General features: G+C 47.9%; 1 protein-coding gene across 1 annotated transcript; it reads left to right on the top strand.

Moving 5' to 3' along the window:
• The first annotated feature begins 653 nt into the window (after positions 1–653).
• On the top strand, positions 654–2,727 carry LOC122391520. Its single transcript, XM_043385529.1, has 2 exons — positions 654–1,731; positions 2,050–2,727. Exons 1-2 carry the CDS (start codon positions 767–769, stop codon positions 2,078–2,080), a joined length of 996 nt encoding a protein of 331 aa, XP_043241464.1. The 5' UTR covers positions 654–766; the 3' UTR covers positions 2,081–2,727.
• The last annotated feature ends 10,503 nt before the right edge of the window (positions 2,728–13,230 follow it).

Here is a 13,230-nt window from a genome sequence, read left to right as displayed (position 1 = left end):
ATGTTGACCTTGCGTGACGTCATTTATGACGTCATCAAGGTCATATTAGTTTTTCGTCAATAACTCTTGATCAAATTGAGCTAGCGAGTCGAGAAAGCCACCAATGGACTCAGGAAGACCTGCCGAATCGAATGATATGCGACATGACCTCTTTCGACCAACTTCGTGACCTGGGGGTGCTGACCTGACCTTGACCTGAGGTCAACACCCCAATTTGACCTGACCCGGACAAAAAGTATATCATTCGACGCGCCTGAGCGAGGCGAACACGATGCTGCCAAAATCGCGGCTCTGCGGCCGTTTTTTGCGAAGTTATTCACCAAAAACTGAACCGTACCCTGGGGCACTTGACCTGACCTCAGAGGTCACCGGTTGACCTAGGACCTTAAAATCGGGTACCAATCGCTGCGTCTCGTAACGGCGCACACGCTCGTTTTTTCCGCGACGCGCTAGCTCCACCAGGGGCGAAACGGCGAGGGGGGGGGGGTCGTACCCGCCCCCCCCCCCTCGGCCGGCGCGTATGTAGAAAACCAATAGGTCCGGCGAGGGTTAACCCTCGCCCGCACATGGGAGGGGGGGTGGTTGCCACCCCCCCCCAGGCAGTCTTTTTGCTCTGCACTCAACATTTTTAAAGCAGTTGACCGGTCACTCCCGGCGCGGACGGACGCGGCGGGCAGCGCTCCGCTCTGACGCACGCGCCCGAGCGCCGACAGCCACAGTGCAGTGACGGTAACTGGTGTTTATTGTGTGTGAGGCGAGGGCCACGATGGCCGATCCGAGTCGCGACTCTGGTGGTGTCGAAGCTGCAGCTGCCAGGTCGCTCCGGAGAGGATCGTCCGTCAGTGAGTTGGTCCGGAGCTACGACGACGGAGCGGGGAAGAGAGACCGCTCCGAGTCTGGTGACTCTGTCACCGCGCCGATGGGTAAGCGCAGGCCGCTCGACCCCTCGCCTCGCAAGGGAGAGGTGAAGGAACTCATCGAGGATGCAGTGGAAGGAATCGAGAGTCGCCTGTCCCTGTTCATTTCCAAAGAACTACACGAATTCAAAGCCAGTCTCCAGACAAAATTTGATGCTCTCCACGCGCGAATCAAGGACCTAGAAGAGCACGTGAACGAAAAGGATCTGGAGATAGAGAGGATGTCTACGGAACTGAAAGAAACGCGTGAAGAAATGAAGAAGCTTAGCGAGAGGAGTGAGAACGCTGAAATGAACTCGCGAATCCCGTGCCTGATTTTGTCCGGCCGAGCAATGGCGCCCCACCGCAACCCGAGCCTGGCTGCGCCGCTGCGGCCGGCCGCCGGGCGGGCGCCCGGGGGCACGGACTCCGCCGGCCCCAGCGAGGAGCGCGCGGCCGGCGGTGCTGCGCTGGGCGGTGGCGGCGGCGGTGGTGCCGGGGGTGTCGGTGGTGCGAGGTCTGGGGAGGGAACGAGTGAGGAGGATGTCAACCAGCTGGTCATCAGAGTTCTGCAAAGCCGGTTCCCGGGCTTGGGCATCTCTGTAAGCGACATCGACAGGGCTCACCGCCTCCCAGGACCAAATCATCGTGTAATCGTCCGATTCGTCCACTCCGGTTCCGGATCGATAAGGGAGCGACTCATGACGAGAAGGATGGAGCTGCGAGGGAGCAACGACCTGTACATCAACGAAAGTCTAACCGCCCTGAAGAGCCAGATTCAGCGGTCTCTGCTGGAGGCTAAGAAAGCGAAAAAAATCTACACTGTTTTTACCAGGTGGGGACACGTGTACTACAAATCAGAAAAATTTGGAACAAGTACTCGGGTGGAATCACTTGCTAAGGCTCGTCAGCTAGGGTTCAGCGTCAAAGAATAAGCGTACTCATATATATGTGTCAAGGTTGCTCGTTCACGCTTGACGCACTTATACAGCCTTGCGAAGTTCGCTTACCAGCACGTGTTCACTTTCTGCTAGTCGCTTACTTACTCGACGATAAAGGATCGTTGTTGATTTTGATGTTTGATGTGTGTGCATGTCTACTCGTCAATTGTGTTCTCGTTCTCGTTCTGCGTTGTCCCATGTCTGCCTTGCAGACGACGATCTCGGCTGGTGCATCGGCTGTGAGTGTCTGCGGCGGCGGCGGCGGCGGCGGCGGCGGCGGGGTCAGACTCTTCTACACGTGCAATGGGAGCCGAGGAGCTCGATGTGTGATCGGCGCCGCCTCTGGTGTGCTTCGGCCGCGGTCTCCGTCGGTGCCGGCGCCCGTCGCTGGCGGCGCCTGTGGCGGTCTGTGCCGGTCGTGCACGTTGCGGCGGCCGTCGGTCCCGCGGTCCACCCGCTGGTGTGGGTGGCCATGCTGCCGCGCCCCGCGTCTCCGGATGCCAACTGGCGCCCGCCGAGGGGGCCGTTCTGTCGCGAATCGTCCGGTCCCGGCCCGAGTTGCAGATGCAGTGTGGCACCCTTTTCGTGAGTATGGTCACTGGACGGATCGGCCGTACCGTAACGCACCAGGAGAAAGCTATATCCAATGTAGTACTATATTGTCTCAGCAACACATACAACAAAGTAGTGCAAAAAGGAAAATGAAGTTTTGGTTTGGAGCAAAGTTCAGCACCGCGTCTAAGGTCGAGAGACAAACACTAACATTTTATGAGAAACATTAAAATTGCATCAGTAAATGTCCGGGGTCTGGGAGGACAAGAGAAACGCAGAGATGTTATGCATTACCTGAGAACTATGAACTTTGACATTATCTTCCTTCAGGATACTCACCTCACAGAAAATAAAGTTCAGTTTCTAAACTCGCTATGGCGGGGTAAGACATACCATTCTTGCTTCACAAACAACAGTAGAGGAACCTCAATTTTGATCGACAAAGGTCTTCAACATACCATGCTCTTTGAATTCGTTTGCAGGAGAGGTAATTATGTTATTATTGGATGTAAAATAGGGTCAGACACATATGTGTTTGGGTGCATATACGGTCCAAACAAAGACGAGCCAGAATTTTATCGGGAAATAGGCGAAAAACTGGAAAGTGTCGAATGCGATCACATCATTTTGGGTGGAGACTTAAATTTTGTGATGAATTATCAAAAAGACTGTCATGGATATGTTCGAGAAAATAATATTAATGCCAGAAATGCATTCACCACGATGTGTAATCAGCATAGAATCATTGATATCTGGAGATTTTATAACCCAGATAAGCATGAATTCACGTGGAAGGGACCCAACAAGGTAGCTAGATTAGACATGTTCTTTATAAGCGAACATTTATGTAGCTTGTGCATCAACCAAAACATTTTGCCGGGATATAGGACAGACCACAATATTATTACAATAGAAATCAAAAGCAGCGATGCTTCCCGAGGCCCAGGGCTATGGAAATTCAATGAGTCCCTATTGAGCAATGAAGATTACTTGGTAGGGGTGCGGAAATGTATTGAGTCCACTGTCAAACAATATGCGTTACCAAATAGTAAGAAAATTAACCTCACTCTCATTCTATCTAAAAGTAAATTCCGGATTCGAAATAAAACAAACTTTTTGAGAAGCTTTCGGCATTGCGCCATCATCAGCTCTGGAGTTTTATTCGCAAACATTTGAGAAAATATGCATTCGGGCTGATAGTTTTGTCTGCAGTTATTTCATCCAGTACTTCCTTCATATTATATAACAGTTGGCGGCGCAAGAACATTTCGTTACACACATGCATGTACTTAGAAACAGAAAAGAAGACACTCCCTTTGGCTTCCATCAAACCAAACATCCAGATATTCAGCTGGGCAGCGACAACATCTCGATCCAAATTTTGCATGTCTCCAAAGACGGTCCAGACAGAAAGATTTGGGAATCAATATACATTCGTGATCTGAAACCTACCCTTAACACACAAACCTCATCGTGGTCTTTGATACGGCGTGGTACCTGAGCCTGACAGACTGATCGACATCGATCGACTGTTTGCAAGGTGTATGTCCTATTTGTATGTTGTATGTGTTTGTTTGTTTTTTTCGCTGTATGTTTGTGTGATGAATGTATTTAAGGTGTTTTACTTCACAATATCTGGGCCTCCTATGTGTTCAAAAGAATCTGTTCAAAAGAATGATGCACGATACGATACGAGGTTTATTTGATGTTAACTTATACGATGTTTATTTGATACGATGTCGATCTAAGTACATGCATGTGTGTAACGAAATGTTCTTGCGCCGCCAACTGTTATATAATATGAAGGAAGTACTGGATGAAATAACTGCAGACAAAACTATCAGCCCGAATGCATATTTTCTCAAATGTTTGCGAATAAAACTCCAGAGCTGATGATGGCGCAATGCCGAAAGCTTCTCAAAAAGTTTGTTTTATTTCGAATCCGGAATTTACTTTTAGATAGAATGAGAGTGAGGTTAATTTTCTTACTATTTGTTACAATGTCTCTCAAGTTAGCGTTGAAACATATTCAAGACTGTGAAACCATTGTTAACCTCTGAGACTCCCCCATGCTACTAATACTGGTCAATGGTCATGATCTGGTCATCATCAAGATTGCTAATTATATGACGTTAAATGTGTAATGTGAAAAGTACATAGATGCTAGAAAACCGGCTCCCACACCCCTGCGCAAACAAGCATTCTATACCCTGGCTTAGTGCTTAGTATCCCACGCTCCCTCTCGTCTGCATATGCTCGAGTCATTGAAGACCCAAGATGAAGACTTGATACAAGACAATGAAATGGACGCAAGAATAGACCTAGTCTAATGACAGTCCATTAATCTAAACTTAAACTTAAACTAAACTTAAACTTAAACCGTAGAGAAACGCTTGTCAAAACTTTACTTTTGGTACCAAAACTAGCAAACAATATTGAAAGAATATCGTTTTTGATAGAATGTAGACGAGCAGACGTTCTGCCGCAGTTCATCCAGAATGTAATGGCAAAGACACGCACTATCGTCTCCGGCGGACAAGGCTTCGAAGATAAGAAGAACCGCTTCTCACGTGAGCTTCTCAATGAGGCAATCAAGGAAGCATTCCGCAAGCAAGCCTACCTCGAGCGGGAAAGGGAGCGGCTGGAGGTGAACAACTTCAACACAGGATCTGATCTGCTACCGTGGCTTCAGCGCCAGTGCGTATTGCTGTACGCAAAATGTCGCCAAGACAACAGACAGAGGCTACAGAACAAGTTCAGGAGACTCATTGACGACAACTCAACCCACAACCGGATCAACTCCTCCAATGAGAACGAGAACATCCGCAGCCAAGCGACTGAAACTGACGCAGCTGATGGTGGGATTGCTGAGCGTAGACATGGATCATCTGAATCTTTCAAGAACCTTTCAGGACTCACCATGGAAGACAACCTAGTCGATCTACTTAACCGCGGGCCCAAGTTTTCGCTTACCAGGAAGATAACTGACCACGTTATAAAAGATGTAGAAACTGGCATTGAGCGTGGGGTGTATGCTCTCCGCTGGAAAATGGACATCGAAAGCCGACGTGTGGCGCGTCTGCAGGACCAGCAAGACCAGCAACCGTTGCCGCCTCAAAACACTTCAATAGAAGACCAGCAAAATCAGGATCATCATCATCATCAGCAGCAGCAGCAGCAGCAGCAGCAGGAGCAGCGGCAGCGGCGGCAGCAGGGACAGCAACAACAGGAACGACAGCAGCGAGAACAGCAACAACACAGACAGCCTGAGCTACAACTACTTAGATCAGTAGCCACTGCCAACGCTACTGGCATCACAACACCCCATGAAGCAACCGTCGCCGCTCCAGCCGTAGCCGGTGCTACCGACAATGCTTCAGAAGCAGCGGCTGCCCCTGCCTTTTTTTTTTTTTTTTTTTTTTTTTTTTTTTGAATTTTGCATCCCCGCTAGCACAAGGCTATAGCAGGGGAAGGGAAGTTACTTGCTGGCAATTAGCCAGATCTTTTGTTTTACGTTAAGTTAATTGCCGGCTATTTTATTCCGGCCCAAGAGGCAAAGCAAAGACAAACTTTACGTTAGACCGGCTCATGTGGCGTCCGGTGGGTTGCAAAACAAAGGGAAGGCCGAAAAGGTGCCAGACAGGCGAGACCGATAAATTTGGTTACTTACATAGAGATTGCTGTTGAGACTTGCTGCTGTTTTGTGTGCTGTTGTTTGGTGTGTGTGTTGTTGTTGTGGGGTGAACTTTTACCAGGAAAAGTCCTAACTAGAAAAAACCTGGTGCCTAACCAAGAGGGCAAAAACCTGTGCTTTCAGCCAAAGTACACAGTAAAAAAGCCCTTTCTTTAATTACGTTATGTTACGTTACGTTATATCGCTAATGTGTATGTGTGTTTGTGGAGCTATCACCTTCATCCACTCCCGGGGGCCATGGATGCAAGCCACCTAGGCCGCGCCCGGGGTGTCCGGCCAGATAGCTTTAGTGTCTCGAGTGGGCCTCAACCTTTAGGAGGGATCCCTGTCGAGCTTACACACATATATATATACACGCAGCTGTCGCTGCTGGCGCTTCGACTGCTGCCGCAGTGGCTGATGAACACGCAGACGCAGCCGCAGACACGGTAGGAGCTCCCGCAACAGCGAAGAGACTCCAGCCTCGATTCCCAGATGGAAACTGTAGCCAGGCGCCTGCGGCTCCAAGCGCCGTGGAACAATCTCTACAGCAGGTAAAGAGAAAGATTTTAGCTGCGTACAAAACCCACCCTTCGAGATGCACTAATCACAGCCAGTCTCAGAGTCGGGCGTTGCGCCAACTAGCCCAAAACAAAGACATCGTTGTGAAACCTTCAGACAAATGTAAGGGACTAGTGGCAATGAATGCATCGGACTATGTGGAAAAGATGAATTCTATCACTTCCAACTATGAGGAGGTGAACCGTAACCCGATCCCAAGGTTAGAGGCCAACACCAAACGTGTAATTCACCAGACTATGGATGACAAAGTTGATGAAGGTGTAGTAAAGGCTATTACACCGCACTGCTCGAGAACCGCCGAGCTGTATGGGCTTCCCAAGGACCACAAACACGGCATTCCCCTCAGACCGATAGTATCCGCCTGTGATGACCCTCTAGATAAACTGACTTGGTTTTTGGAGAAGGTAGTTTCACAGCTCATTCCCTATGTGCCAGCCCACTTAAAAAACACGTCTCAGTTTCTGGATCGTGTATCAGAACAATTTCCTGGGGGGTTTGAACCAGGTACGATACTTTTCAGCATCGACGTCGTCAACCTCTACGGCAACATTCCAATTAGGGAAGCCATCGACGCCACCATGGCCCTCCTCGAGCACCATAAGGAACGGGTGGAAACTTTCGGTTTGGAAGTAGCTGACGTTAAAAAACTTTTAGAACACTGCATGACAAACAACTTCATTCGGTTTGGATCAAAATATTTCAAACAGACGGACGGCATCGCCATGGGCAGCAGGGTGGCACCACCACTAGCAATTTTGTTCATGCATGCCTTAGAATCAATGTTCCTTGCCGCCCAGCGCCTCCAGCCCGTCCTGTACCTGCGGTACATAGACGACGTCTTTGGGGTCTGGACACATGGGAAAGAAGCCCTCGAAGAGTACTTCAACTTTCTGAACACCATTCACCCAACAATCAAGTTCACGATTGAGCATACCGCCGATACCGGTTCATTGGCTTTCCTTGACACCAAAATATCAATTTTGGAGTCTGGGTCTTACACAAGTGAACTTTTCGTAAAACCCATGTCATCACCAGTGATCGTTCACTTCCTCTCAGCGCTACCCCTTTCCACAAAGAAAAACACAGTACGGTCACAATTCTTACGGGCCATCAGGGTCTCCTCCCCGGGACTCCCTCGGGCGCGCAGTTTGAAAACAATCCAGGACCTATTCGTAAAAAATGGCTACCCTCCTCACTTAGTCAATCGGTTGAAAAACGAAGCAGTCCGAAGAGCATCAGCCTCTCTGACTCATGCCACTCAGCAACAACCCTCTCAAACCTTCATGACCCTCCCTTTCGTGGATGATGAACTCTGCCGTAAGACAGAAGGCATCATCAGGAGTAGTCATCTGAACATAAGGGTAGCGTGGAAGGGAGGTCCCAGCTTGAAGAAAAAACTGGTTAGGTCAGCCTACCTTCCTCCACCGTGTCCGGGGGCCGGTAGGCGGTGCAATGGGTGTGAGGCAGGCCTTAAAGGCAAATGTCACCAAAAAAATGTCATCTATCGAATGGACTGTAAGCTGTGCGACGAAAACGCATCATTTTATATCGGAGAAACTCGCCGGTCTGTCAGGCTCAGGTACAACGAGCACATCAGAGATGCTAGAAACAGAAAAGAAGACACTCCCTTTGGCTTCCATCAAACCAAACATCCAGATATTCAGCTGGGCAGCGACAACATCTCGATCCAAATTTTGCATGTCTCCAAAGACGGTCCAGACAGAAAGATTTGGGAATCAATATACATTCGTGATCTGAAACCTACCCTTAACACACAAACCTCATCGTGGTCTTTGATACGGCGTGGTACCTGAGCCTGACAGACTGATCGACATCGATCGACTGTTTGCAAGGTGTATGTCCTATTTGTATGTTGTATGTGTTTGTTTGTTTTTTTCGCTGTATGTTTGTGTGATGAATGTATTTAAGGTGTTTTACTTCACAATATCTGGGCCTCCTATGTGTTCAAAAGAATCTGTTCAAAAGAATGATGCACGATACGATACGAGGTTTATTTGATGTTAACTTATACGATGTTTATTTGATACGATGTCGATCTAAGTACATGCATGTGTGTAACGAAATGTTCTTGCGCCGCCAACTGTTATATAATATGAAGGAAGTACTGGATGAAATAACTGCAGACAAAACTATCAGCCCGAATGCATATTTTCTCAAATGTTTGCGAATAAAACTCCAGAGCTGATGATGGCGCAATGCCGAAAGCTTCTCAAAAAGTTTGTTTTATTTCGAATCCGGAATTTACTTTTAGATAGAATGAGAGTGAGGTTAATTTTCTTACTATTTGTTACAATGTCTCTCAAGTTAGCGTTGAAACATATTCAAGACTGTGAAACCATTGTTAACCGTAGAGAAACGCTTGTCAAAACTTTACTTTTGGTACCAAAACTAGCAAACAATATTGAAAGAATATCGTTTTTGATAGAATGTAGACGAGCAGACGTTCTGCCGCAGTTCATCCAGAATGTAATGGCAAAGACACGCACTATCGTCTCCGGCGGACAAGGCTTCGAAGATAAGAAGAACCGCTTCTCACGTGAGCTTCTCAATGAGGCAATCAAGGAAGCATTCCGCAAGCAAGCCTACCTCGAGCGGGAAAGGGAGCGGCTGGAGGTGAACAACTTCAACACAGGATCTGATCTGCTACCGTGGCTTCAGCGCCAGTGCGTATTGCTGTACGCAAAATGTCGCCAAGACAACAGACAGAGGCTACAGAACAAGTTCAGGAGACTCATTGACGACAACTCAACCCACAACCGGATCAACTCCTCCAATGAGAACGAGAACATCCGCAGCCAAGCGACTGAAACTGACGCAGCTGATGGTGGGATTGCTGAGCGTAGACATGGATCATCTGAATCTTTCAAGAACCTTTCAGGACTCACCATGGAAGACAACCTAGTCGATCTACTTAACCGCGGGCCCAAGTTTTCGCTTACCAGGAAGATAACTGACCACGTTATAAAAGATGTAGAAACTGGCATTGAGCGTGGGGTGTATGCTCTCCGCTGGAAAATGGACATCGAAAGCCGACGTGTGGCGCGTCTGCAGGACCAGCAAGACCAGCAACCGTTGCCGCCTCAAAACACTTCAATAGAAGACCAGCAAAATCAGGATCATCATCATCATCAGCAGCAGCAGCAGCAGCAGCAGCAGGAGCAGCGGCAGCGGCGGCAGCAGGGACAGCAACAACAGGAACGACAGCAGCGAGAACAGCAACAACACAGACAGCCTGAGCTACAACTACTTAGATCAGTAGCCACTGCCAACGCTACTGGCATCACAACACCCCATGAAGCAACCGTCGCCGCTCCAGCCGTAGCCGGTGCTACCGACAATGCTTCAGAAGCAGCGGCTGCCCCTGCCGCTGTCGCTGCTGGCGCTTCGACTGCTGCCGCAGTGGCTGATGAACACGCAGACGCAGCCGCAGACACGGTAGGAGCTCCCGCAACAGCGAAGAGACTCCAGCCTCGATTCCCAGATGGAAACTGTAGCCAGGCGCCTGCGGCTCCAAGCGCCGTGGAACAATCTCTACAGCAGGTAAAGAGAAAGATTTTAGCTGCGTACAAAACCCACCCTTCGAGATGCACTAATCACAGCCAGTCTCAGAGTCGGGCGTTGCGCCAACTAGCCCAAAACAAAGACATCGTTGTGAAACCTTCAGACAAATGTAAGGGACTAGTGGCAATGAATGCATCGGACTATGTGGAAAAGATGAATTCTATCACTTCCAACTATGAGGAGGTGAACCGTAACCCGATCCCAAGGTTAGAGGCCAACACCAAACGTGTAATTCACCAGACTATGGATGACAAAGTTGATGAAGGTGTAGTAAAGGCTATTACACCGCACTGCTCGAGAACCGCCGAGCTGTATGGGCTTCCCAAGGACCACAAACACGGCATTCCCCTCAGACCGATAGTATCCGCCTGTGATGACCCTCTAGATAAACTGACTTGGTTTTTGGAGAAGGTAGTTTCACAGCTCATTCCCTATGTGCCAGCCCACTTAAAAAACACGTCTCAGTTTCTGGATCGTGTATCAGAACAATTTCCTGGGGGGTTTGAACCAGGTACGATACTTTTCAGCATCGACGTCGTCAACCTCTACGGCAACATTCCAATTAGGGAAGCCATCGACGCCACCATGGCCCTCCTCGAGCACCATAAGGAACGGGTGGAAACTTTCGGTTTGGAAGTAGCTGACGTTAAAAAACTTTTAGAACACTGCATGACAAACAACTTCATTCGGTTTGGATCAAAATATTTCAAACAGACGGACGGCATCGCCATGGGCAGCAGGGTGGCACCACCACTAGCAATTTTGTTCATGCATGCCTTAGAATCAATGTTCCTTGCCGCCCAGCGCCTCCAGCCCGTCCTGTACCTGCGGTACATAGACGACGTCTTTGGGGTCTGGACACATGGGAAAGAAGCCCTCGAAGAGTACTTCAACTTTCTGAACACCATTCACCCAACAATCAAGTTCACGATTGAGCATACCGCCGATACCGGTTCATTGGCTTTCCTTGACACCAAAATATCAATTTTGGAGTCTGGGTCTTACACAAGTGAACTTTTCGTAAAACCCATGTCATCACCAGTGATCGTTCACTTCCTCTCAGCGCTACCCCTTTCCACAAAGAAAAACACAGTACGGTCACAATTCTTACGGGCCATCAGGGTCTCCTCCCCGGGACTCCCTCGGGCGCGCAGTTTGAAAACAATCCAGGACCTATTCGTAAAAAATGGCTACCCTCCTCACTTAGTCAATCGGTTGAAAAACGAAGCAGTCCGAAGAGCATCAGCCTCTCTGACTCATGCCACTCAGCAACAACCCTCTCAAACCTTCATGACCCTCCCTTTCGTGGATGATGAACTCTGCCGTAAGACAGAAGGCATCATCAGGAGTAGTCATCTGAACATAAGGGTAGCGTGGAAGGGAGGTCCCAGCTTGAAGAAAAAACTGGTTAGGTCAGCCTACCTTCCTCCACCGTGTCCGGGGGCCGGTAGGCGGTGCAATGGGTGTGAGGCAGGCCTTAAAGGCAAATGTCACCAAAAAAATGTCATCTATCGAATGGACTGTAAGCTGTGCGACGAAAACGCATCATTTTATATCGGAGAAACTCGCCGGTCTGTCAGGCTCAGGTACAACGAGCACATCAGAGATGCTAGAAACAGAAAAGAAGACACTCCCTTTGGCTTCCATCAAACCAAACATCCAGATATTCAGCTGGGCAGCGACAACATCTCGATCCAAATTTTGCATGTCTCCAAAGACGGTCCAGACAGAAAGATTTGGGAATCAATATACATTCGTGATCTGAAACCTACCCTTAACACACAAACCTCATCGTGGTCTTTGATACGGCGTGGTACCTGAGCCTGACAGACTGATCGACATCGATCGACTGTTTGCAAAGTGTATGTCCTATTTGTATGTTGTATGTGTTTGTTTGTTTTTTTCGCTGTATGTTTGTGTGATGAATGTATTTAAGGTGTTTTACTTCACAATATCTGGGCCTCCTATGTGTTCAAAAGAATCTGTTCAAAAGAATGATGCACGATACGATACGAGGTTTATTTGATGTTAACTTATACGATGTTTATTTGATACGATGTCGATCTAAGTACATGCATGTGTGTAACGAAATGTTCTTGCGCCGCCAACTGTTATATAATATGAAGGAAGTACTGGATGAAATAACTGCAGACAAAACTATCAGCCCGAATGCATATTTTCTCAAATGTTTGCGAATAAAACTCCAGAGCTGATGATGGCGCAATGCCGAAAGCTTCTCAAAAAGTTTGTTTTATTTCGAATCCGGAATTTACTTTTAGATAGAATGAGAGTGAGGTTAATTTTCTTACTATTTGTTACAATGTCTCTCAAGTTAGCGTTGAAACATATTCAAGAATATGCGTTACCGATATATTCGAATGAGTTTCTAACTGATGAGTACAACTACAAAGATATTAAGTTTCAAATAAACGAGGACCTATTTTACGAAACGCTACTCATGATGATACGCGGGGAAACTGTTAAATTTGCTAAACAAAAAGCTAAGCGGGATAAAGAAAAAGAAAGAGAACTGTTAATGAAAATCGAAAGAGCTCAAACAGAATATTTTGAAGCAAAAACCGAAAGTAGTGCGGCCGTCCTGGAACAGTATAAAGAACAATTGGAAAACATGAGAAGGCCTCTGATAAACGGTCTGATCGTGCGCTCGAGGACAAGGTGGCACGAGGAGGGTGAGCGCTCGTCAAAGTACTTTCTCGGCTTGGAGAAAAGAAATGCCCTGAGAAAATCAGTTGGAATCATTAAAACTGGAGAGCAAATTTTAACAACAACTAGCTCTATTCTGGAAACATTTACAGACAGCCTAGCGAGTAAATATACTAGACAACACAATTTACCGTCAAGTGCGGACGAATTTATCAGAAGAAACGTTACAGAAACACTAAGCGATCCAGAGCGCGACGCTCTCGACTTGCCGTTATCATACGAGGAGTTAACTAATGCAATGCGAAAGATGAAAAGCGGGAAGTCTCCGGGCCCGAACGGG

The sequence above is a fragment of the Amphibalanus amphitrite genome, unplaced genomic scaffold, assembly GCF_019059575.1.
Source record: "Amphibalanus amphitrite isolate SeventyFive unplaced genomic scaffold, NRLGWU_Aamphi_draft 000442F_arrow, whole genome shotgun sequence".
Lineage (NCBI taxonomy): Eukaryota > Metazoa > Arthropoda > Thecostraca > Balanomorpha > Balanidae > Amphibalanus > Amphibalanus amphitrite.
The sequence above is the reverse complement of the archived record's forward strand: the minus strand, read 5'-3'. Positions and strand labels throughout refer to the sequence as shown.

Bases quoted from the DNA above. Each gene is read 5' to 3' on its own strand.
- LOC122391520 (XM_043385529.1), top strand. From the start codon at position 767: ATGGCCGATCCGAGTCGCGACTCTGGTGGTGTCGAAGCTGCAGCTGCC. The intron at 1,732-2,049 runs GTGGGGACACGT...TCTGCCTTGCAG, and splicing joins ATCTACACTGTTTTTACCAG to ACGACGATCTCGGCTGGTGC.